At 42.4% G+C, this 27219-nt stretch overlaps 1 protein-coding gene across 5 annotated transcripts in view; it reads right to left on the minus strand.

Annotated features, from left to right (window-relative positions):
• Positions 1-2770: 2770 nt before the first annotated feature.
• Positions 2771-27219, minus strand: part of ITGA7 (integrin subunit alpha 7) — a 281940-nt gene continuing 257491 nt past the window's right edge. For 2 of the 5 annotated variants that reach the window (XM_078689176.1, XM_078689174.1), the window contains exons 24-26: positions 18178-18303; positions 12283-12399; positions 3752-3890 (exon numbers count right to left, since the gene is read on the minus strand). In XM_078689176.1, coding sequence (XP_078545302.1) covers positions 12289-12399; positions 18178-18303 — 237 coding nt within the window. In that variant the 3' untranslated portion in view covers positions 3752-3890; positions 12283-12288. Of the gene's footprint in view, positions 3891-12282; positions 12400-18177; positions 18304-27219 lie in introns of all 5 variants that reach the window. The other 3 variants (XM_078689173.1, XM_078689172.1, XM_078689175.1) reach the window with 2 other exon arrangements.

Consider the following 27219-nt stretch of genomic DNA (forward strand, 5'->3'; position numbering starts at 1 on the left):
AGAGTTTATGAATACAAGTAAAGACCCCACGAGTGGATAAACGTTTATGCAAAATGCACCATAAGGGTGGAAACTATTTCACCTAAAATCTCTGTAGATTAGAGTGTATTGAATTATGTTTTTTCATTTACCCTTTTGGGAAATATGTTTTTTTTCTTATCATCTTCCCTTCAAAGGAAGAAGAGTTGTTTTTCCATTTTAACTTCAACAGACCACCAGAAACTCAGACCAGTCCGGAATTGATTATAAAAAGTTAAAAGGTATCGACTCTCTGGAAGTAAAAACGCTTCTGTTGCCATATTAGCTACAAATGAATACATGTGTCGGTAGCAAGATGAGAAAATTGAATGTTAGGGAACTTACAATCATCAGTAATTCCTCTGAAATGAGAAATCTCTGTAGAAACAAGACATTGTGGATCTAATGTGCAACGACAAATGTGTTTTTACTATAAAATCTATGTTCTGTAACCTGGAAAAATTCACAAAAGGAAATAAAGGTAACTGATAAACGTCTTTCACAAGCTTGGTTACACTTACCAGAAACAATTATGCCACCTTTTTGATACGAGAGGAAATTGGAGCTCTTTTGATCAAGTCAGTCTTTCTGGTCACAAAAGGGGGATCAACTCAGATTTCTTTACACACTAGAATGTCTTGTGCTCATGATGACAAGTTTAGAATTTGATTTGAGAAATCAAACAGGGCCTCATTGCCAGCTTCAGGGTAACACTGGGAAGTAAAAATACTTAGGAAAATAACAATACTGTGGAGTGCAGTTTTTTCCCCAGTATTCTGTTTTCACCACATTCGAGTTCTGCGGGTCTAAATGTGTGATAAGATAGAAGACCTCGTGTCTATCTCATTTCCAAGGTGTAAAATGTATAATCTTGTTGATCTGCCCAACAAAATGTTTGGCAGGTATTAGTTAGTGCTATTTGTGCAGGGAAAACCGCTTGGCCAAGGTGAAGTTTGTACATGACTCTCTATGCAGATTGTAACACAAAGTCTTATTAGATCTGAGTCACTGTTATTAGGCAACTCACAAGGATGGCCTACATCTGCAATGCAAAATCCTTTCTAGCTTTAAGTGATGCAATAAACATATTCCTGATTAAGTTCTTTATAGTAATTTTCGACTTCATTTTTAGAAGTATTTTTCCTCTAAACAACATGTTTCTTTTACGGAAAACAGTAGGCGATTTAACTTCTAATCCTGTTAATACACTCAATCACTTCAATCTTCTCAGATCTCTTGTAACAGGACAAATCTTAGTGTATGATCATTTGCTGTGGTCAGCAAGAATCTGATAGAGGCGGCATGGTAATTCTGCATAAATAATTACTTGTCTAAGAATAATAAGAAAAACTGTACTTTATGAAAAAGATTGCCACAACACTAAATTTGCAAATACCCTGTGCATTTAAAATATCCATGCAGCACACCTCCTATTTTCCATCACCTCTGCTACTCCTGATGCAGCTGTAACCAGAATCTCTTATTTCTTGCTCAGAAGAAAGATGATAGAAGAGGAGAGGAGAGGCACAGAAGGAGAGGTGGTGAAAAAAGGAGCAGCAGCAGACTGGCAGGAGGTGTGTGCAGGTGACAGGAACAAAAGTAATGGGTTAAGAGCTGGCAATGGCCAGGAAGAGTTAAAAAGAAAGGGTGAGGTCAAGGTTAATAGAGGGAAGAGGAAGAGGGTGATATTGATGGTCGCCCTTCCAACAAAACCAATAATCTTCAAAAAAGGATAACAATAATAAAAGAAAATACCAAAAAAATCTCAAATTGAATAAAAGCAAAGAAAATCACAATAATGAAATTAAGACATGGAACGACTGATAGGGACCTTAGACAACTGTCAGAAAGAATCACAATTTGTACCTGAAGAGCTTCCGAAAGTGTTTTGTTCAATAAACTTTACTCGGACGACATTCAATATGAGAACCAGTACCTTTCACACACAGTTTTTCTGAAGGGCACAAAAAAGAAAGACATCACCTTTCACACAAACTTCACCCTGATGAACATTCAGTGATAATTCAACAGTTGTAGGGCTCGACTGGCCTTCTGGTTCACAGGGATTTCCTGCAATTACCTTACGGTGGCACCCATCAGCACTGAATGTGCTGATGGATCTGCAAGTGATTCCAACCCTGGAAGCAACCTAAAGGGAGTAGCACACACTTCTTATAGGCGCATACATGAAATGCTCCTGCAGAGCAACAATGCTCCTTGTCAGAGTTTCAGACCTTAAAGAAATGCAATTGCCTGTAGTACTTATTGATTTGTTGCCAATAAATTTGGAAAATGCACTGCAAAATGAATAGTTTGACCCCATGGTTAGCAAAAGTTATGCGCAGAGAACTTATACCAACCCCTCGTGCAGTGCTGGGGTTCACGTACTGAGTTCCCTTTCTCAGTGCAATATGGGGCTGTCATTAAAACATTTTCATTGGCTGTTCCTTCAGAGTACCTTACTCATGAGCTCTAAACAGGTTGGCAGTGCCTTGCACGCAGACCTTACCATAACCGTCTTTATAGATACTAAATGTCACACGCAGCACATTTCAGATGAACCCCATTCTTTTGATCACTGACACACCAAAGTTGTCTGTGCTTTCACTAAGGTCAAACTTGGATAACCTAGTTTGCTCTTGGTGCATACTGTAGTTCTGAAGGGCCTCTGTGCCCCAAAAGCTCTGCTCAAACATACATTTTTAATATGGCATGACCTTTACGGTATTAGACAGACCAAGGAGAGACAAGCCACCTTTCATAGAAACTTTATCATAAAGCACTTTTGGGTAAGAGGGAGAAGAGAGACGCCCAGCATCGTAGAGAGAGGGGTGTATGGGAAAAGTGATAGAGGGAAACAACGCAACCCAGATACAGATCCTGAAAGAGGGGCCAAGAGGAGCATCTCGAAATTAGGATACACAGCAAGAGCCTTCACAGGGAGCGAGGTCATGATAGGTAGAGAGACATACAGTGAGAGAAGGACAGCCAGCAAGACACCCCTACAGCTAGAGAGAGAAATGCATACAGGATACCCAGAGATGTAAGGCCTCCTAGGAAAAGGATATGGAACAAAATAGTCTCACACAGAGTGACAGACATGGACGAGACGGATGCACATGTGGATAACTGTAATCCTCTTTGGATGTCTCAATTCCAATTGTTGCCTTGTCCTGTGGGAGCTCCAAAGGGTTCCAGGTATCCAATGCTATACAGCAGATTGTCTCATTTCAGGGGCGTCAAGTCTTTGTGTGACAGCAGGGCCACTCGTCTTTATGGCAATCCTTGATACTGAAGCCGAACAGCAATTGCACTTACTAACTCCCCCAACTAGGGAAAAGGTTATTATTCTGCAGACCCTAAACTGTTTACAGCCACCCATCCCCACAGGGATTGCCCCCTCGTTACTGGTGCAGCGATGAACACACTTCTTTTGTACAAACAAACCAAAAAAACAGTATCTGCTCCTTTCTACGAAGGCCTCTTTTGGTTCTGTAATGTTAGGAGGTTCTCTTTTTAGCTCCCACATGGGTGTCAAAGAATGGACTGTCTCTGTGGGCTTCAACTAACACACCGGCTGCTCTGTTGCACAGTCTGGAGGGTGTCCATCTTACCCACCCAAGCCGTGTTATAAAGTTTGCATGGTCGTTTGACTTGCCCAAAGAGGGAGATTAAAGAGCTTTCTCCTGGGATTGCTACGCGGAGCTCTGTACAGTGCCATCGTTCTCGCTCCAGTTGGTCACCCAGTCCTTCTTGTGGATGGTGCCCGTCTTCTCCTCCTTGAACAGCTGGCGCTCCTCCCGCGGGATCTTCACAGCGTTGTACTTGGGCACCTTATCATCCTCGTAGCGGGTGCGCTTGAAGAAGCCCAACTGAAATCAAAATAGAGAGGTGTGTTATTACCATGGCCGGCACAACTGTCTACAGTAGTATAGAAAAGCTGTGCAGGGCCCAGCTTTGCTCTGGCTAATTTGTTAAGATTTGAAAAGCTGATCATTGTTAATTGGTCTCCAACCATGCAAGGTTTATCTGTGCAGGCCACAAGTGGTAAATTCTATTATCCCTGGGGTATTTATTTACAGATCGTGGCAAATATTTCCTATTACTTGTTTCCAATGAGACACAACACATATCATTGGTATTTAAAACACTGAATTATGCATCTTTGGCCTTTTTTTACTGGCATTTTCCCCTAATACATTTGGACAGGTCTGACCTGCCAGAATCTACCTGGGGCAAACTGTTTATCATACAACTATCAATTCCGATTGCTTAGCAAATTTCTTTTTGAACAGGGAACAGATTTTAGCCCTTTACTTGGAAATAGGGATTTGGTCTAATGGAGTACCAGAGTGTGAATTAGAGTGGCACTTCAGCTTGTAAAAAGGAATATGTGTTATTGGTCTGTGTAAAACTCAGATTCTTAAGCCTGCCTCAGGTTGTTCACTTTGGTATGGAACCATTGTTTGCTTTTATTTGTAATGTACTGTACAGTAGGTGCTTCAGAACTTTAAGAGCTTAGAAAGCTATGCATCAGGAGCTGAAAGTAGGAAACTAAGTGCTCCGCTCACTCCCAAGCATGACTTTCACTGCCTGTCCCCTGTAGTTCGGACCCCTCTTTTGTCTTGGTTCATACTATTTTATGGCTAAGACGAGTAGGAAGTAAATGAGGTGTTTGGGCCTGAAAGACTAGGAATACAAAGGTTGCTATCATGAGTCCCTTTTACTTATACCTCCATCATAGTCTCTTAAGTACTACGAGTGGGAAGATTCTCAAGTGTGAAAATTTACTGAGGGGAGGAAAGAGAGTGCAGCAGGCCTAACCAAAATATCTATCAGCTTGACTAAAGTGTGAATCATCTCTAGAGCTGGCATCTAAAGACTCATATCTATAAAAAGAATTAGGAGAAACCCTTGCTTATGCTTGCAAAAATCACCCAGTGACAAGTGTGACTTCACAAGGATCTATTCTTACTTAGGGAGAATGTTCTTAAGTGAAGCAGACATGAAACTGTCAGGGGGGCCTTTGAAGCTTCTGTGCAGGAGAGAAACTCCCTCGATGCAATGAACAGCTGCAAATGTGGTCTAAACCCGCCTAGACCTTTACAGGTAAAAACACAAGCTTACATCCAAGATTATGCTTCTAAACCTAAATTCAAGAGAACTGTAGGGAAATCGATTCCCTAGTTCAAATAAAAGCCAGAGACAAATTGCAGCTGGAAAGCTTGATAAGTCCTTAGAAGTACTTTGTCTTTCTTGAAGAATGTGGAAGGTTTGTCGGATAATGAGGTCTAGAGCTCGCTTCATTGACAGAATGACATGGCCAACAAGAAAAAGGTTTAAATGACATTTGTCACAGCCATTGCCTAAAACGGTTTATGGGCTAGGGCTTTCACAACTGCAATGAAAACAATTGAAGGGTGGATCGGATTTCTGAGAGATGGCCATGAAAATTCCTCTCGATAAACTACTTTTGCAGAGAACATAACTGAGTTGTGGTGTCCCTGTAAGCGTCCAAAGGTGTTTTCTAGGTCCTACAGGAATCCCAATGTAAGAATTTACACACAAAAATGATTAATAAGTATTTAGAAAGCCTAGTATCAGAATCTTAGCCAGTTTAGTCTCACAACTTGTATGACTTCCTAGATTAAAGATTCAAGTGACCATTGGCCAAGCCCTTCCCAACTCCTGCAATGGAAAGCCATCCTTCAGAGTATGAGACCACTGAGGGCCTGTGAGCCAGTTGTACTAAAACCAAACTTTTTTTCAGCACGAAATGGCAATCAGAATGACTGCATGCACTGCATAAGCCCAACTTATAATGACATGCTTCAATGGAGATGGTAGAAAGCTGTACGGAAAGGCCCTTTTCCTTTAATGGGGTAGTGCATTCTGCTGGAAGCATGCACCATTTTCATCCAAGAGGCATAATTAAGACATTATGTCCTGAGTTGTAAATAAGTCTATTGTGGCAACTCTGCAGATTAGCTGATCTGACACCAAATGATACAAGGACCACTTGTGAGGGCCTGACATGTAACATTCTTTGCCTGTCCACAGATTGGTTATGTTTCACTTTACGATGTACCCATTCAATTTCCTCAGCAACTCTGCAGTAGAGGAACTGGGTTCTGTCAGAGACATCAATATATGATCTGCAAACACCATTGCCTTAAACTTAAGTCATCCCAGTTGAATGCCCTTTATCTGTAAATTGTCCCTAGTCCATGGCACAAGGGTGCTAGCGAAAATGAAAAGCTGTGGAGCCAAAGGGCACCTCTGGCTAGTGCTTAGTATATGCTCTTCTTACTTGACATTTGTCTGTTAACTCTGACCCTCTCTAATGGTGAGCGGTAGTCCAACCATTGAGATGCAAGAGGACAGCAACGTGAATAGCAGTTCTGAGATCACGTTCTGTGACACAAGGTTTCACCGTCTTAAGTAGAAAGAGATGGCTGCCTTGGCAACGTGTTTCTTGAGAGTGAACTCAGTGTCCAGGGTGACTCAGAGTGACTTCGCAACGGGTGAAAGTTGGGGTTAAAAATGCTTACACGTTCATGTTTTGTCTCAAATTTGGACTAGTTGTTGCATATTTTTCTTGACAAATAGCAGGAATCCTGTCTCTGTGGGGCTGAGGTTCAGATAGGCTTTAGATATCCAGGTGCAGGCAGTGATTGAAGCAAGGGGTAAGTGAAGCAGATTTTGGGTGCAATTGTGTGTCATGGGCATATTAGTGAATTTTGAAACTCTATTAATCAGTAACATATCCAGGGACTTCATAAAATGGTTGAAGACAAAGGAGGAAAATGTGGGACAATTTGGGATACAAGATGGAACCCAGTGGGTTTCCGCAGGTGATTGGGATCGTCTAGCACCTGAAGGTGCTCATGGTTATGAACTGATGTCTGTTGGATAGGCTGGAATTACTAGTGATTGACATTTCCAATTAATCCCATTAGAGACTTCAAGGTGTCGTTGAGGGTGCAAAAAGAGGCTGAGATGTCTAACAAAATGAAAAGGAATGGGTTCCCTTGATCTGTTGGCAGGTGTATATCTTCTAATTTTTGTTGCAGTGTGATACGAAGCTGGATTGGTAGTCATGTCTTAGATGACAGGTGTTTATATGATCCTGGAGTTGTTTGTAGACTGCTTTTTCTTTACTTATGTTCTTGCTGATTAATGTTAAGAGAGAGAAGTGCCTGTAGATGGCACAATTATCAGTGCCAAGCATTGAAAGCATACTACATTCCCTTCCAAGTGAAGAGGACGTTGAAGGGGTGCCCCCATATGTCCTGAACTTTATTCATCCCAAAGAGTTCATTTACAGGCTTGAAGGCCTTCTTGTTTTGTTCTATTATTTCACACATCAAGAAAGATGTGCACGAGGACCTCATTGATCAAGACATCTTTCCCCTCTCTCAGCTTGATAAATAAGGTCTCCTTGTCTTCAAAGAAATGCCCCCTTGCCAGGATATCCCAGGAGAATTTATTCTGTGGGCTTCCAGTAGTAAAGTTGTGCAGATGTTAAGTCTGATTGGCTCTACCTCCTTTTGAGTATGACTTCCAATGTGCCCTGGATGTAGCGCTTGATGTTTTTACCTTCTGCTCCTTTCGGGACCACCTAATGTGTACACTGTTTCTCCTGGATTGAGGTTCAAGTTCATCCTGCTTTTCCTGAAATAGTATGAGCTGTCCTTTCAAGCTCATCACTATGTTCTGAAATGTTTCTGATCTTACTCATATTCATTGGTTTCCTCCTGTAGCTTTAGCACTTGATTTTCCAGCGTGAACACATGCAGTCATATTGTGTTGAGCAACTCTTCCTAATACTGTACCTCTGGGACCTCCTCCAGCCATATCTTACACCACCGCCTCCTGGATGGTCTTCAGGGTCACATAGTTGCAGTTTACCCCGAACTGCACCTGACAGACCTAGATCAAGTCTGGTGCAGCACTCGCTGGCTGCACCTCCAGAATTTCCTTCTCCCCATTTCCTGCTTGGGCCATGCACCCACTGATCACTTCTCCGGCCTAATGGGGATCCTGCTTCCTCCCCCTCAAGCAGTTTCAGCATCATTGTCTTGGGTGATGTACCTTACCAGCAGGAGGCCCTTTACAGTCTTGTCACCTTCTGCCCAGCGGTTTACAAGGGGAGCTTCATTTGTGGCTTTCTCTCCGGACAGTTTTGATTCTCCACCTGGTCACGGTGAACTAACCCATGCTTTCCAAGTAGCAGTGGGCTACATCTCTGCACATGGCCGGATAATCTGAGCTCGACAATCAGTGGCCCAAATGTGGATACAGCTTCAGCCCTTTCTGGAGTCTTTGTCACTCCTTCTAAGTCTGCTGGTGCTTAGTTGTGACATTCCATCCGTTGTCTCAATGTGGTCTCATCACCTCTTTTGTTAACAGTGTTGTCACCTTCTCTACAAGTGTGCTCCCCTCTTCGCCCAAGCTCTGCCCTCTTTACATAGGTTTAGGGCATAAAGGAGACTGAGCCAAAAGCACCACCCACAGACCTATACAAATGCAGTACCTCCATGGACAGAATGATGAGTGCTACTGCTAGTGTGAATTTCTTGTGTAAAATCTTAAATTTGTGTTTGAACAATCTCAGCACAGCAGTACTGAACACAAGCAGAGATGATCAAAGCTAAACTCAGACTTTTTTAACTATTCTTTAGTGCTCCCAGCTGTTATTCTAGCTGTCTAGAAATGGTTTGAAGAGTCAACATCCTTCTCCATCAAATCAATTTAACTTCAAAGGAATCTCAAAAAGAAGTTAAAAGCCTCAATTATATATCATGAATTGATGCCGTTGTTATTGAAATTTTTCTCCCAAATAACAGCCACGCCGTGAAAAAAAAGACAATGGCTGTGGCATGTCATCACTTATATGCTTCCTGAAGATGGACACCTGCCTTGCTGGTAAGACATCGGGAACCAATAACTAAGGTCCACCGAACGCTTGGAGCTGTCTTCAAGTATGTGGAGAACAATTTAAGGATTTTTTCATAGGCCTGTGCAATATTTTTGTTACGTCGCATAATGTTGTTTAATTTCTATTTTGCACTGCATGAAAAATGCAGAACCTTAGCGTTTTTGCACAATTTTCTAATTTACTTTTTGTTCCCTGGGGAATAATGTGAAAAGAAAATGGCACACAGAGAGATATTTTCTCCTCTAATGAGACATTCTCCTGCTGACTATTTTGAGTGAGGTATACTCTCTTGGAGAAAAGTTACTTGAGTTACAAGCAAAGGTATTCCCCGAGTATGGGTAACTCATCATACATACAAACATACACTAATGTCAGGTGTTCTTAGGAACTAGGAAAGACAGAATTCGGTTTTCATTTTATTGTTTTAACATTTTATTATTGGGAGTTAATCCCTTACTACTGCTTTTGGAATATTTATTTTCTATATTTGAAGGAATCTGTTTACAGATATACTTCACAAGGATCTTTGTATTTGATAAAAGATGGCTCTCGTATTATTGGCATGTTGTTATTTTGCACTGAACACTGTTTTCGAAATATCAATACAAAATTACTGGAAAGAAATATACAAGTATTTTGCAAAAAACGTTCTGCAAATTGTGCACAAGTCTTATTTTTTTTAGTCCAGAACGTAATAGTTACATTGAAGGGTGCAGGCTGCAAGAATCCATGTCCCTCCGAGTCAAATCCAGACACAGGGGGGTTCCAATGGTGGAGTTAGCTCAGCTGCAGCTCCACCACCGAGAACTCCACTTTCCCCCTCATGGTAAATCAGTAGGCGAAGAAAAGGGTGGGAAATTGGGGCAGCTGTCATGTTTTTGGGCAAATGGTCTGGTTACCGCCCATATCTAAATTACGTTCTAAAGACTTTAGGATACTGTTTCTTCCAAATTGCCATTTAATCTGTTCTTCAAGCTTCTATCTAGTTCTCATACATACTGTTATGATGAAAGAAATCAGTGTTTGGAGTTTTCCTAAGAACCACTTGAGCGGTATTCAGGATTTTTGTATCTCAGTTTTCTGGAGCTAGAAGCCTATGTATATTCGTGTCTCACTGTTTTACGTGAACACTGTCTCAAAGGTATCCCAACTGCGGGTCAGGACAAGTTGGTGACCATCCCCAGGGAGTAGGATCCTGAAGCCCATACTACACAAAAATAATAAATGCAGCTCAGCCCAGCCCAGCCCAACAGAGCCCACAACTGTGTCCAGAGACAATGGTGTTACTGCTGCAGTTGAGTCTAATGGTGCCATTCCAGCTTTTTTCTGGTCTTATACGTCATTACTGCAAAAAGAACCTGGGGAAAATGTGGTTATGTTCCGATTTATGGATAAAAGTTGATAAAATGATCAAAGTGTTATTTTGAGCAATGAATCAACATTTTCAATGGAAATACAGAAGTGTCTATCTATGAGACAATGTAGGGAAGTGTATATAAGTAACGTACAGAAGTAACCCCTCTGTGGGGAAATTAGTGCATACACTTCAAACATTAGGAGAGGTGAACATGCATCATGTTAACCTAATATGTCGTTAATGCATCTCTCACACGTTGTGCACAAAACACAGAGAGGTCCTAGAGAAGGTGTGCAACGAGGTCCAGCACTCTCTCCGTTTTGGAAAATACCCATAATCCGAGGGCGGTAGTCCACTTGTTGAGGTTTGGACCTACTCTTTGTGTTGGTATGCTTGTAGAGAGGATTGAGTGTATCTAACCTTGAGTAAAGACGGCTCAAATTCCTTTTGTTGTCTCTTTGAAAATTCAGTTTTTATTTGTAGTGATTATATAATTCGCCTCCAAGGTGAGTTATTTACCCAAATAGTTATACACGTATATTAGTGGAGTTTTGTGAGCAGCTGACACGTGTTTTGCCTCCTAACTGGCTCGCTCGATATCTTGGGGCTTTCTCAAGGCTTTTAGAATAAAGTTTACGTTTCAGCAAATTAGTTTTCCTTCATATTCATTGTCCATATGGTTCGCATAATGTAAACTTTATTCTAAAAGCTGTGAGAACGCCTCAAGCTATCTAGCCGGTTAGGGGGCAAAACGAGTGTTGGCTGCTCATAGAACTCCACTAATATAAGTGTATAACTGGTGAAATAACTCACCTTGGAGGTGTATGATATCATCACTATAAGTAAAAACAGATTTTTTAAAGAGACTGCAAAAGGACTCTAAGCCTTCTTTACCCAAGGGTAGATACACTTAATCCTCTCTACAAGTAGTCCTAGAGAAGGACCCTCAGCTGCTCATCATCAATGTATAATAAAACACCCCCGCGTTCCCACCCAACAAGATGCGTTGCTGCCTGTATCCCACCCCTCCCAGTAAGTAAGGGAACACGTTTTCAACCCGATTGGCAAGTGAACGACAGCAGAATTCAGAGATGTTTCTCATTGACGGCTACTATCAATGCAGGATAGTCACCAGTGGCTGTAGTTCAGAAGAGTTGTAGAGTCACCAGCAATCATTCTGTTCAATTCCCAACCTACCCAACACTGAAAGTCTTTTTTGGTAGCTGTTGTTCCTCTCTGGCTTGTTAACACTATTGTTCAAATGTGTATTCTAAGCTTCTTTCCAGCTAATACACCCCTGCTGGTAGGCAGCTGCAGGCTTGAACCTATTTTTGTTTGGTTTCAATCTGCTCCTCTAAACCACAGTCTCATGCTGTTACTTGTATCTTTAAAAACACATCTCTATTAGTAAATGTCCACATGTGTTTTTTTATTATCTGTGAGCAGATCTCTGGCTGTGTCAGTCCATCTTGCTAATGAGGATGGGCCAAGCATGGCTTAGGGTTCCCAAATTACCCTGAGAGACTTCGTTGCTAGAGCGCTGGGTTGCAAAAGGAGCTTAAGTAAAGTCACATACAGAACTACCTAGATTTCTCTAGTAAATACTGATAAGAGAAATACTAATATTGTGTCTGGTAGCGAAAGCACATTGAATGTGCAGCTGCTCCTTTCCTCTTGGGTACATTTGGGTGGGGTTCCTGGGTTCTGATCTTTGATACATTGTGAATGAAAACCATCAGGTGCATGCTAAAGCCACGAATTGATCCCTCCTTGACGGCTGCACGTTCTAGACTCACAACAATAGAACAAAAACAATGGGTTCAACAGTGCACATGTCCGAGCATCTAACCTTCAGATAGTCAACTACAGATACATATAGTGCACCAATCACAAACGCAGCCACGCCAAACCGTGCTCATTTGCAAGGCCCATGCATGCACCAAAGCTATCATCACTGCACACGGACCACTTGCTAGGCTTCATCTGCCTGTTTCTCCATCTCCGAGGGTTGTAGCCCCAGATGAGCACGGTGGTAACTGGTAGTGTAGTCTGCCTCTCTGCTGGTCCTCTTGAAGAATCCACACTGCAACAGGAAGGAATTTCAGCACAGGCATGTCAAAGAAGAGAACATGGAGGCCTTGGCCAGAGAGGAGGGCATGTCTAAGTATCTATGGGCTGTAGACATATTATACACAACATCAGAGGCATCAATCAGAAGAAGCAGGTCTGGGGAACTATTGCCTGATGATTTATTCTGATTGACAACAACTAGGACCTGGACCAGAGAAGGAAAGAGTAAGTATCATCTATGGATGTATTCGACTCACAGCAACTAGGAAACTGTAAATAGGAAGGAGGAATAGCAAACTATCATTTGCAGAAGTATTTTGTAGAGCTTTAACTAGAAAAGGTGCCACTTTTGGGGAGCTATATCCTGGTGACATATGATTACAACAACTAGGGCCTTGGACATGGAAGACCGATCCGTGGAACTACCGCTGCAGATGCATTTATCAAAGAGAAATTAGGGTCTTGGACAGAAGAGATGGCAGGTTTGGGTACTTATGGTTAAAAACGTATTCTACTTGCAGCAAACAGAACCTTGTCTGAAGGAAGAGGAGTTTGTAAAGAGCAATGAATCACTGACAGCATGTCAAAAATATGGAGGATCAAAATATCGAGAAAGTAAGTCTGAATAGGCAAGTATAGATTTACTATTCTTAACTCCATATCTATGTACCTTGAAGATATATATATATATTGCTACGACATGTTCAGACACAAGTAAAATCATTTAAGCAAGTACTAAACACTTATGAAAGTTGTGAATATGAGAGGACTTTTTCAGAAATGTTAACATTTACACGTTGTTTTTCTTTGAAGAAGTCTTTTTCAGTCACAAGGTAAGGTGACTCCTCCTTTTGGTGATAGTGCGCATGGGCATCGATTCCATTGTTAGATTGTTTTCCCACAAGAGAGGGAGAATGGAGTGAGTATAGTATAGAGATGTCCATGCATATGTAATGTAAATGATAAGAACTGCAACAACCACAGGTGTCCGGGGAGGAGGGAGGGCACATGTGAATCTGCAGCTCTACATGCCAAGATCAGATACTTACAGGGTAAGTAACATAATCCTTTCGAGGCATGTGTGCTGTAGATACACATGCTTTGCATAGATTGTTTAGCAGTATTCTCCCAAAGCGGTGGCTAACGAGTGGGTGTTGCAGTTGTTCGAAAAAGTGTTTTTAGCACTGCTTGTCCTACATTAGCTTGTTGACATGCTAACACATCCACACAATAATGTTTGCTATATGTGTGTGGTGTAGACCATGTAGCTGCCTTACATTTGTCAGCTATGGGAATGTTACCTAAAAAGGCCATAGATGCTCTTATTTTGCGAGTAGAGTGTGCTCTAGGATGTATTGTGAAAGTTCTTTTAGCTTTAACATAGCAAGTTTAAATACATTTGACAATCCACCTAGAAATACCAGATTTAGAGATAGGAGTTCCTTTATGAGGTGGAGCGAATACAACAAAAAGTTGTTTTGTTTTGCCAAAACCTTTTGTACTATCAATATAGTATAACAATGCTCTTTGTACATCAATAGTATGTAGAGCCCTTTCTGCTACTGAATCAGGTTGAGGGAAGAACATAGCTAACTCAACTGATTGCTTAATATGAAAAGCAGAAATTACTTTTGGAAAGAATTTAGGGTTTGTATGAAGAACCACTGTATCTTTATGAAGTTGAAAGAAGGGTTCTTTTAAGGTTAATGCCTGTAACTCACCAACGCGTCTCAGTGATGTGATAGCAATTAGAAAGGCAACCTTCCATGAGAGAAATTGTAATGGACAAATGTGTAATGGTTCAAAATGTGGACCCATAATCCTTGTGAGAACAATGTTAAGTTTCCAGATAGGTGCAGGTGGCACCCTGGGTGGTATTATTCTTTTAAGCCCTTCCATAAAAGCTTTAATTACTGGAACTTTGAATAGGGGCAAATGTTGTCTGGTTTGCAGTAACGCAGCTACTGCTGCAAGACGTAATTGAATAGATGTGTAAGCTAAGCCAACTTGCTATAGATGCAAAAGATAACAAATAATATTTTATATAGATGCATCAAGTGGATCAATTGTGTTATTTTTACAATAGATGACAAACCTTTTCCACTTTGCTGCATCACATTCTCTAGTGGCTGGTTTTCTTGCATCTTTCAGGATTGTTATACAATCTGGTGCTAGGTTTAAATATCCCAACTCTATGACTTCAGGAGCCAGATCGATAGGATGTGCTCCTTGGGGTTTGGATGTCTGATTTCTCCAGGGCTCTGTGTGAGAAGGATGGAAGTGAGGTGCAGTTTTTGGTGTGGCACTATTGACAGTTCTAATAGTGTGGTGAACCATGGTTGAGGAGCCCATGTTGGAGCCACTAGAATTAGTGTGACTGATGTTTGTCTGAATTTCTGAACCAGCAATGGAAGTAGAGGGAAAAGCGGAACAGCGTAAGCAAATATTCCTGACCAGTTCATCAATAGGGCATTGCTTCGGATAGATGGTGTGGTAATCTGGAAGCGAAGTTCGGGCATTTTGAGTTCTCCGCTGTTGTAAAGAGGTCTATCTGTGGAAACCCCCCTTTTTGGAAGTACGGAAGGACGGAAGGAGAACCTGGGGATGAAGTTCCCATACTTGTACTTGTTGCCGCATTCTGCTGAGGAGGTCGGCAAACTGGTTTTGCATTCCTGGAAGGTGTTCTGCTAAAAGATGAATTTTGTGATGTATCGCCCAACGCCAAATGATCTGAGAGAGGCTTGACAACTGTAGAGAGTGTGTACTCCCCTGTTTGTGTACGTAGTACATTGCTGTCATATTGTCCGTCTGGACTAAGACAGCCTTCCCTACTAGGTGAGGCTGAAAAGCTTTTAGTGCTAAAAAGACAGCTAGAATCTCTAAGTAATTGATGTGGAGACTCTGTATTTAGTGTCCCATAGACCCTGAACTGTTAGATGCTGGAGATGGGCATCGCAATCTGTGAGAGAGGCATCTGCTGTTAGTACTGCTTGTAGAATGGAATTGATGAAAGGCCGTCCTTTTGTGTGTTCCACCACTGCAGAGAGCGGTGAGTGCAGCTGTCTACCAACACTAGATCTGTTCATTGACCCTGTGACTGATTCCACTGACGTGCTAAGCATTCCTGTAGAGGACGCATGGGAAATCTTGCGTGAGGCACTATTGTAATGCATGCTGCCATCATTCCCAGCAGTCACATGAAAGTCTTCAGTGTTAGGTACTGGTTGGTTTGAAACTGTAGTAATAAAGTTTGAAAGTTTTGCATCCTGGCTGCATTGGGAGAAGCAAGTTCTGTGTGAGTGTTTATCGTCGCTTCCAATATGTTTGCAGTTGTGAGGGTTGAAGATGGGACTTTTGTGCATTGACTGTAAATCCCAATAGATGGAGAAGGTTTATGGTAGCTTGAGTGTGTTGTAAACACTTTTTCTGTGTTGGCGTTGATGAGCCATCGTCCAGATATGGGAATACATGAATTTCCTATCTTGTTAGATCGGCTGCTACTACTGCTAGACATTTTGTGCATACTCTAGGTGCAGTAGTCACTCCAAATGTAAGTACTTCAAATTGATAGTGATTGCCTGCAATCACAAATCTGAGACATTTGTGATGCGCTTGGTGGATAGAAATATGAAAGCATGTGTCCTTTTATTCTAGTGTCGACATGAAGACGCTTTGTTGTCGAAGTGGAAGCACTTGTGGAAGGGTAACCATGTGAAAGTGTTCTGACAGTATGTATACTTTTAAGGGCCTTAGAGCTAAGATTGGTCATAGAGACCTGTCCATTTTGGGGATTAGGAAGTCAAGTGAGTAGACTCCTCATCCTTGGTTTGGTAATGGAACTGGTTCTATAGTTCCTTTTGTTAGAAGAGCTTGTACTTCTTGTTTGAGGAGCTGTATGTGTTGTAATGAAAAATTGTGATTGCGAGGTGGAATATTGGGAGGATTGCTGGTGAGTTCTAGTCAATAACCATGTTGGATAATGTCTAATACCCATTTGTCTATTGTTATTGCTTGCCAAATGGGAAGAAAGTGTTGTTGTTTTCCCCTGACAGGTGTACGTTGGTCAGGGTAGTTATAGGTAAGTCACTGTTTATTGGGAGGTGAGAGATACGCATTGTTGTGCCTTTTCCTCTGCCTTTGAAATTGTTCCCTCTGTAACCGCCCTTATAGAAACCCCTAGATAAAGAGGGTTGCATGTTGGATTTGTATGAGGATACATTTGAATCTGAGGGATTACGTTTGGATCCTCCTCTATAGAATGAACGGCGAAAAGAACCTCTATTGGATGGTGGCTGAAGTGCTCCCATTGATTTTGCTACTTCTGTATCTTTTTTCATTTTCTCAAGTGACGCATCCACTTGAGACCCAAAAAGGTGTTCTTTGTCAAATGGAACCTTTTAAATAGAGTATTGAACCTCTGGTTCATACCCAGAGATTCTGAACACTTGCATGTCTTTTAATGAGAATGCTTGTGTTAATTACCCTTGCTGCAGTGTCAACAGCATCTAGTGCACATCTAATGGAGGAATTAGATATTAATTTTCCCTCCTTCACTAGTTCCTGCCCTTTCTTTTCACCTCTGGGAGGTGTTGTAGTAGCTCCTCCATTTTATCCCAGTGGACTCTATCACATCTCGAAAATAGTCCTTGTGCGTTGGCAATGCGCCAATGTTTGGCGGATTGTGCAGCTATTCTTTTGCCTGAGCATTGATTAACTTAGACTCTTTGTCTGGAGGAGGTGCATCTGCTGTATGTAGTTTGAGAATGTGTTCTTTTTGTGCATTGGATACCACTAGGGAATTTAAAGGCAACTACCCTTTAATAAAAATTAGGTCAGATGGTGGAGGCTTGTATTTTTTATCGACCCTAGGTGTTACTATACGGGCATGTACAGTGTCTTTAAAAATCTCAAACTTCGATGGGAGTTTTATTATTTTTTAGACACGCAGCAATAAGGGGACGCGTACAAACCAATACCGATGAGGGTACAGTGGGTTGCGCCCCAAGGAGATCCCGAAGAACGGACTTGAACAGGAGCCCTGAAAACCATGTCCGAACCTGATGGCAGAAAGAAAACAATCTGACAATGGAGTTGATGCCCATATGCACTATCACTGAAAGGAGGAGTTGCCTTACCTCATGACTGGAAAAGACTTCATCAAAGAAAAACAACTTGCAAACATCCGGACCCAACACTAGATGGCAGAAGTATGCAAAGCATGTGTATCTACTTTACAAATGCCTCGAACATCCAATATACTTCTAGTTAAAGCTATTTCCCACCTCGGCCCCTCCTTCCAGACTGGCCATAAGCAGATAATTTGCTATCGAAAGCACATAAGCTGTGCCAGATCTATCAACTCATGCCATTTTCCATGTGCTACACCCCTGAAACCTCTGAGACTTTACTTTGTTAGTGTCTAGATTTTTCTCTGCTCTCACTAAAAAGTAAAAGACTGTGTGTGACACTGTCAAAGGGTTTCCAACCATCTCTGTCCACAGATTGTCAACATAGTCACATGATACATAATGCTCTGATGTAAACTCATGGAAAGATATTCTGTGTTCACCAGGTCTAGAAACAGTAGTGTACGGATATCTCATCTTGACAAAGAATCTCTGCAAGGCTCCTTTCGCCATACAATTGTTTTATCAGTAGTCATCCTCATCTGTAACTCTGCCTACCGGCAGCAGGGCGTGCTGCCCCTCAACCAATAAGGAAGCAGCGACCAGAGCTGCTTGTGAAAAAGTTAGTAGTCTACTTCGGCACTAGAAGAGCTGAGCTTCCTTACCTTCCAGAGGATGAGTACCAACAAAGCCAGCACCAAGATTCCAGCTAAAACTGCAACAAGTATTATCCACCAGGGGATGCCGCCATACTCAGCAATTGCACTTTCAGGATAGATCATTAAAGGTATCTGTGGAAAGACAAATAGCAATAGTTATTGGTGGTGGCTTTAGAAAAGAGGTTGGGTGAGCAGCAACAACTCGGTTTAGATAAAACTGGGAAGGAGCTTAGCTTTGCCAGGGTAAGAAGAGTAAAGTATTATTTGTAATTCTAGGTGTCCTTCATGGGTACCTTCTATAAAACTGTGAACATTACTATGTTCCAACCTATAAGCAGGATCCGAGATAAAATACTCATTTTAATAATAATCTCATGAAGAAATTCCAAAGGAGACAACGTTTCCCTCTTGTTTCAAAGAAATAGAGAGAAGCATTATTTAAATACAAACTTATAAAGTACATTTGGCTGAAATACATCCTTTAATTCTTACACAATAAGAAAGAAAAGCAGAAAATGGTGCTGGAGAATTCTGACAGTGATTCTTCAAGGAATCTATTTACTTCAATATCCCAGAATGGAAATTATGGTCAGTTAGAAGTCATTTTAACATTATGGTCTAAGTCAGGATCAAATTTGCTTTAACGAGGAGGAAGATTTTGTTTATAAAATGAAAGAATTTAACCAACTAGGACAAGTAAGCAACTTCTCTTGTCTCCATTATGTAATCTTCTTTGCTAGTCCTAAACATTAAACTATGATGGTAAGTTCCTTCTCCGGCTCAACATCTGGGAACATATGATAATAGGAAGAAAAACAGCAAACCCCCTAGCAAATAAACAGGTTATGCAGAGAGGCCTGACCCACAATGGTGGCCCACTCCAGAGTCAAAGTCAAAGCGATAAAACCTAGTTAAAGTATCTACATGTACTGTATTGATGTTTGTGTCCACTTATAGTAGCAATTAGATGCAGGACTATTATATGTAAGTGGGTATAGCTAAGAATAGTACAGGAATAGGTAATTTCCCATTACACGAGTGAGAACTCTGTTCGAGATGGTGGTGAAGGACTTACTGTATTAGTAAAAAGCTAAGGCATAATTCTGCAGTAAAGTAAGAAACAAGGTTTAGAGGTAGTAAAGGAAGCCTGCATTCTTTAGATAGGATGTACTCTTGAAGCAGTAGAGGTCGATACTGGTCATAAGGAAGTGTTCATGTTGTTAGCAGTGGAGCTTCGCAAAATCCTTCTGTGCAGGTGTCTGAATATGTGTTATTTTGCCTAAAGACATTCTTGGGAACCAGCCACTGTGAAGGAACACACTGCAGATAGGATGCAACATGGAAAAGTACTTATATGGGCATGTGTTGTGTAACAAAAGAACTAGATAGTTTTCGAGCACAAAGGTTCTCGAATGGACAATTATCAGTGTTTTGTGTATATATAAATCAAAACTACATACATGTGGGTGAAATTTGACGTTCACCTGAGCCCATGGAGTGGTGTCACAGGGCTGCCCTTCCTGAGGGTGCCTTGCAGAAAAAAGCTGGATTTATCGCTGCATGCGTCTCTGCACACCAATACCAGCAAGACATCTTACCACCAAAATATAAGTGTGGAATCATTTTGGTTATAGATATCCCTCCAATTCGACTTTTTCCTAATAATTGGCTTTCATTATTTTAAAATAAATTCTAAAACTTCTACCCCTGGGTTTGGTGAAATGTAAAATCTAAGATAACTGAAAATAGCCATACCATATTGTTACGAAGCAATGACTCATGAACACATAGTTTTGATCTCATTCACCCTTCAAGATGATGAAATAGTTACAAAAGAGCCATTTTCCTTGCATTGTGCTGAAAACCTGACTAATGCAAAAGTGTGAATGGAGTCTCATTAATTAGTTTTCAGATTTTCTTAATTCAACTCACAGGAGAGAAAGCATTTCCTGACATTAGAAAATATTCTCTTAAGGTCCTCCAGGACATAGGGTAATGCAGGGGGTACGAAAACAGGCAGTAGAAGGACATTTACAAGGTGTAAAAATGGTAACCAATTGCATTTTTATTGAGGAAAACTGGAGGCTGGATTTAGCCATGTATTGAAGAGAGGGTAACACTATGTCTCTTGACATTTTGAGGACCCATATTCTTTTTCAGATACACAATGTGGAACTTCTTCCATTTAAAGACACACAGTGCACTCGTAGAAGGATGTATCACTTATTTTAAAGCTGTTGATGTATTCGAAGATATAGAGAACCCTATTGTGTTCAGGAGTTAGACAGTCAAGAACAGCGTTGAAAGAGAATAGTGTAGGAACTTGCCTGACACCTTAAATAGGAAATTTAGAGTTACATATGGCTACCACAATGTCCTTTTGACAAAGCAGGGATATGTGGAAACAATCATTACAATGGCAAATTCGAAGTAATGAGGATCATCTTCGTTCTTTGTTGTTTCACTTTGATAAACACTTTCGGGAGAGAAGCAATTTTTTGGAAGAGTCTGAAAATATTTTCTCGAACTGTGTATGAAATGAGATGGCAAACCATAATTCAAGCAATCCACCCATCACATTTTTTGTTTTCCTCTGTGCAACGCTTTGTGTGTGATGGGCATGCCCACACATGGGGTTCTTGCTCGTTGTGCAATAGGACTCAAGCTGCACCCTACTGATGAGGCACAATAGGTCGAAAGCAGTCCGGGATTGCTTGTGTTTCTATTCAGAAGGGGACCTGAGCTGGCAGTTTGGGTTACACTGGTCCTATATGAGGTGGCACAATGGATAAAAAAAACGATGGACTGGATTGCAGCCCAAACAATGGTTGAGTTTAATTCAAGCAATACAAGCATCACTTTGTATTTTCTTCAATTTATGAAGCAGGGCATTGCCCAAGGGACAGAGCTCTTGTTACTTAGATGCAAAGTGTCTGAGCCAGATCAATAAAACCATTTGCATATGTATTCTGAATTTATATGTGCAAAGGACTTCGCTTACTAGTGCAAATTAACTTTTGTAATTCAGAAAACGTGAATTTGCACATCTCCAGAGTTGGTATCTTTCATATAGCCACATGCTTGAATAATTTCCCGTTGTAAATGTAAATTGATACTTGTATAGCGCACTACTCACCGCAAGGGTCTCAAGGCGCTTGTACGAATACCGCTGTGGAACCCATCCTGGCTTTCCCTGTGAGGTGTCCACTCCTGGGCACCCCCAAGGTGGAGGCCAGGCATCCTTAGCGTTGTGGGGGCCGTTGTGGAGATTAAGCAAGCTATTGCCCAGAGTTGCAGAGTGGGACTCCATGATTGGAATAGGCACCGAGGCGAGAATTATCAGGTCCGTGGAATTTTTGAGCCCAAGACCCGCCGAGGCGGGGAATTGAACCTTGGTCCCGGGCTAGACCTCTGCATCAGGATCTGCCGCTCTAACCATTGAGCCACACTTCTCCAGTTGTCAGACTGGGAAGCCCTGGAAACAAAATGAGTGCCGCAATGTATCCACATGCTCAGTTACTTTGAATTACATTCAAATTTTCCTTCCTATCCACATTATTACACATGACTCAACTCTACCCAATCAGATCCCACCTCACCCACCTGGCCCCCTGTCTGAGGCTTCTAGTGTCAGATTTTCTATATTGAATAGAATAACAATAATTACATTAAGCTTCATGACGATGGGAGGCAGGTGGTCTGCATGTGAATAAATGAAATATACCAGTGGTTCCCAAACTTTTTCACCCCGCGGTTCCCTTGACCTCTTGGCCGTTTACTGCACCTCCCCATTATATTACTTTTTTTTGCCGGTGGGAGGATGTAAGTTCAGCCTCGGGAGTACTTTCATTTTTCTCTCAGAAAATAATCGGAATGAAGCTGATGAAAGTATTATAATCATGTGACTGGACGAGCACTACTCCTTATTTTCTCAGAACCAAACAGCAAAAAGAAGCAGCACTCTTTGTCTGCAACCTAATTTATTATTGTTTTACAAGGAGGCTGTTCAATGATCTTTACTACGGGTCCTCTTATTTTCCCCAGAATTTTCTCTCCCATAGATGAGCCTTCCTTATGTGCCTTTGATAAAACAATTTGACACAAAGGTGTTGACAAGGTTTTACTTGTCTGATTTAGCTTTTTCAGTTAAATTCTCCAAACCTTGTTAAACATTCCTGCTTTACCAAACTGATGCCCTGTACAAACAATCAGTATTGGCTGCTGTACAATAAAAAGATTAGGCCTAGAGTAGACAGTTTATTATTCGTCGTTTAAGATCAAAATGGTCTTTGTATTCCTATGGAGAAAAAGGAAGTTAACGGTTTACAGGTAGGTACAAGTTTGTGGGAGTTGGTATTCTGGGGTTGGAACCAGGGTGCCACCATGGTCAAAGATGCACTCTCAAAGCACCCTCAGCAGCACTAGGGCGGCCGGGTGGAGAGTGCTGAGGCCCAATGTTATCCAATGGGGATAGGGGGCCTCCAGTTGGTGGCTGCACACAAGCAGGCCACAAAGTTGCAGGAGCAAAACTCCTGGTGTTAGGCTCAGGGCAAAGGGGGATCCGGTTTAGTATACAAAGTGCACCCGCAGCTGCGCAGGGGCAGCTGGGTAAAGGGTGCTGTTTTGGCATCAGGTGCCCTGTTGATTTCAATGGGGATTCTTGGTTTTGTTTTTTACCTGCAGGATCCGTCTAGGAAGACTTCTGGGAGGAACAAACAGCTGGACAGGTAAGTTGGAGGGTTTGGGGACTTAGGTGCACCTCAGGTTCTTTTCTCCAGGGCGCAGGGTGGGTAGATGCAGGGGTGTCTTTTGAGGGCGGATTTCACATTACCGGGCCACTCGCAGTTATGGGGGGGTCTCCGTGCAGAGGCTGCAGGCAACGTCAGAGAGTCCTGGAGGTATCCACCCATGGTGGACTCAGACTCTGGAGTGCTGGAGGCCCTCACTGGTACTGGTGGACCCCTCGAACTTGGGTCGTAGGTGATGGGAGCAGTGGTGGTTCCAGGTGTCGGGTTTCTTTGTCCTCAGCAGGCTCAGAGTCTGTCTTGGAAGTTTCTTTTGAACAGAGCTGCTGTTCACAAGATATCCAGTCTATGTTGAAGGCAGTCAGTCCTCCCAGGGTTCTGTGGGTCACTGGCTGCAGGACAAGGTGACTTTTGGTGCAGGATCTCTGGAAACTGCAGACGGGCCAGTAGGGCTATGGCCAAGTCAGTTCTTCTCTGCAGTCTCCTCTGCTGGGCATCTTCTTTCGTCCTTCTTCTTATAGGTTGCGGGAATCTGCCATCTTGGCTCAGGGATTCCCCCTAATACTGTATTTAGGGGGAGTTTTAGGGGTCTCGAGGTTAGTAGCCAATGGGCTACTGACCTTAGGGTGCTCACCCCACGTGAGGGAGAGGGCACAATCCCTAATCCTGATTGGAGAGTGCCTGCCATCTGCAAGATGGCGGGCACTGAAGAGTGGGCTTAACCTTGCCTCTCCCACCTGAGGGGTGGGGTTGGCAGAGGTGGGCACACCGTCTGCGATGTGCTAATTTTTCCCGCCTGTCTTCCCGCCGAAAAGGAGGGGAGACAAGAAGGAGGCCTGCTCCTGATAGCAGGAGAGGCTAGGGGTCGCATTACAAAGGCAGCAAGGCCTTTGAAGCTCCCCTGCCACAGATGGCTCTTGCTGGCCTGGGGGAGGTGTGACCACCCGTGCCCAGGAAAGGCTTTGTTTCTGGGCTCAGGGAGTGAAGGCTCCCACCCCAGGGGTCCAGAAACATGTCTTGTGGTGGCAGGCTGCTGTGTACCAGTCAGGGAACCCACCAGAGGCTGGTCGTTTTTCAGGGGGCATGTCTAAAATGTCCACTGAGTGCATTTTTCATTAACTCCCACACTGGCATCAGTGTGGGTTTAATGTGCTGAGAAGTTTGATACCAAACGTCCCAGTTTTCAGTAAAGCTATTGTGGTGCTGCGGAGTTCATAATGATAAACCATATACTCTTAATGGTATTACTGCACTTACAGTATCTGGTCTACACACTGTAGGGGTACACTGCCCATGCACCTGTACCCTCACCAATGGTATAGTGCACCCAGCTAGAGGGGTGGCTGACCTGTGCCAGGGCAGTGGGTTGTAGGCATGGCATACAGGGATGTGTGCCATGATGACTCTTTATTTTGTTATGCACCAAAACACTCTGCCTGCAAAGGCAGTGTGTGTGTGTGTGTAAAGGTACAGAGCCTCTAAGGGTTGCACAATAAGTGCTGAGCCCTTAGAGGCCTTCCCTCGTCACAGTGCCCTTGGTACCCGTGGTTTCTTTTACAAGGGTCTGACATGTGGCCAGAGAGGTGCCAATTAGGGGTACAAGGTACACTTTTGGGAAAGAACACAGGCCCTGGGAACCTGATTGGCATGGACCCAGAGCACATCAAGTCAAGTCAAAGTGCATCAGTAGTCTGGCAAAGAGTGGGGGGTTACTGCAACAGAAACCCAGCTTCCTACACCACCGTAAAATATTTCATTGCAACGTCTCGAAAGTCATTAGTTCTCCAAACCACACTAGTAGAGCCTTAATTCTAGCTTCCTATTTAGGGAAAATGTATCTGATAAAGCTGATAACCTTGGGTTTTTACTGAAAGAAAAATGCAGTGAGGTAAACTCCGTTCCACATATTCTACCCCAGAAGAGCTGGTAACCTCCAGGGTTATTTCCAGTTTCTGAAGAGGTTTTTGTTTGGTGCTGGTTATGAACTGTTTATTAAAAATAAATTTATGAAGCCTGCCAATAGATAGCTATAACAAACTTCTTTTCCATCACCCTCAGTGGAGGTTATATAGATTGGGCTATGTCTGGCTTGTAATGCACACGTTTGAGATTGCTTTGCTGGTCATAAAGCTTTGTAGGGTAAACATGTCATGATGATAAGTAATGATTAGAGAAAGGTTGCCACCCTGTGGCGGGAGGATGGGATGCAAAAAATATTTATATTTATAGTGATTGGAATGAAAGAGGACAGCACAAACACGATCCTCGGACGAGCACCGTCGGATTGGTAACGTGGGGCCAGTTTCCGAATTCCTGCGGTGGGCTGCTTTGTTAAGCAGCCTGGGGGCCGATTTGGGCAGTTTCTACGTTGTTCGATGCCGCCAGTGGCCCAGTGGGTGCCTGAGTGGCTTTTCTGGAGGTAGATGATCGTCCATTATCTCCCTTTTATCAACAGCAGAGATGTCACTCCCGTTCTCTAACTGGGCCGGCCAAATAATATATGCATATTGAGCGGGGCAGGGGGCCTGAGCAGAAGTGACCTCACTGGTTTTCAGTTGTGTTTCACCAGTGTAAACGTATCCCTGGCTAGCTTTAGGACAGCACAAACACGATCCTCGAACTAGAAGCACGTCTTTTACCATTCAGTGGTTCCCAAACTGTGAGCTTGGTGCGCACGCCCCAGGCTAGCTTTGATGGTGCACCAGGGTGCCGCATTGCACCGATTAGGACAATGTTGGAGAACTGGAGTAACTTCATTCCATCTCCAGCATTGGATCTTTCGTAGATTCATATGCCTGAATTCAGATTATCAAAGCAGTACCATACATTAAATCAAATATGGGATGGTGGGAATGAGGATTACCTTAAACAAAAAAGGTTTCTGGGCACTACTTGACCCACCACAGCCTCCTTGCAGGTCTGCACATCAACACAATAATACTTTGCAAAAGCATCTGTTGTTCTCCATGTTGCTGCCTTGCAAGTATCATTCAATGAAATTCCTGCAAATAAGGAGGTGTAGTCGTAATAGTTCTTGTCCAATGTGCCCAAATTGACCTCGACAACAGCCTTTTCATAGAAGAATGCGCTGTCATAATACATGCTACTAACCATCTTGCAATAGTCTGTTTTAAGACTGATTTGTCCTTATTGCCTAAGCCAAAAGCTACAAGCAATTGTTCTGTTCTGCAAAAATCTCTTGCTGCCTGCAAATACAATTTTAAACACCTCTTTATATCTAAAGAGTGTAAAGTTCCATCTGCACCTGTACCTGGGTTTGCAAAGAACGTTATTTCAAATTAAATAATGTTAGTACCTTTGGACTGGTTCATGGGTTGGTCAACAACGTTTCCTTCCCCATATTAAAAACTAGGTAGGGTTTTTAACAATAAAATGCTTGCCGCTCATCAACTCTTCGAGCTGAAGTAATGGCCAATAGAAAAGCAGCCTTCCACGTCAAATGCTTTAACAATGCTTTCTGAATAGGCTCAAAGGGTGTCTTCATTAATGCTGTGTACACAGTGTTTATCTCCCATTCCGGTGCCAACCTAGGTACCGGTTGGTACTTTCTGAACACCCCCCTTCATAAACTCCTTAAGCGTTCTTTGTGAATACAATGTAATCTCATTTGGTGGTCTTAAGAATCTTGAAATTGCAGCTCAGTAAACCTTCACCAACATAAATAATAATCCTGATCTTGCCAGATGTAATAGATAAGGCAAAACGTCATGTGGCACCATCTTCAGTGGGTTTAAATTGTTTCCTTGCGCCCACATGAGAAACTCTTTCATTTTAGATTTATGTCTTAATGGTCGATAGCCCTCTGGCTTCTTTCAGTACTTGTCTACAGCCTTCAAGTATATTCAGACAACCAGGCAGAGGATGTAGCCTTACGGCTGGAGCGGTCGACCTCGAAGCAGGGGAACCGGATTCGAGTCTCACCAGCGCCGTCAACATCCTGTAATTCTGGGCAAATCACATAATCTTCCTGTGCCTAACAAAAATGAATGTGTCCTTGTGTAGTGTAACTGGTGCTCATGTTAAGCACTCTGATACCTCATATCTTCGGGTCTAGTTTGCGCTATATAAAACTCTAAAATAAGAATAATTTAAAAAAAACTCCAAGTCCCGATGTGCTATGGTGAAGAGGTTCTGGATTGTGGTCAAGTATTTGTGACTAACTTTATGTAAGGAGATTGATATCTGGTTTGAACTGCACAGGCTTGTCTATGCACGACTCTCCCAGATCAGCATGCCAACACTGTCGCCCCCACGCAATTCCCACCTAGATCACTTTACAAAT

This window comes from Lissotriton helveticus, chromosome 1_1 (genome assembly GCF_964261635.1).
Source record: "Lissotriton helveticus chromosome 1_1, aLisHel1.1, whole genome shotgun sequence".
NCBI classification, from domain to species: Eukaryota; Metazoa; Chordata; class Amphibia; order Caudata; family Salamandridae; genus Lissotriton; species Lissotriton helveticus.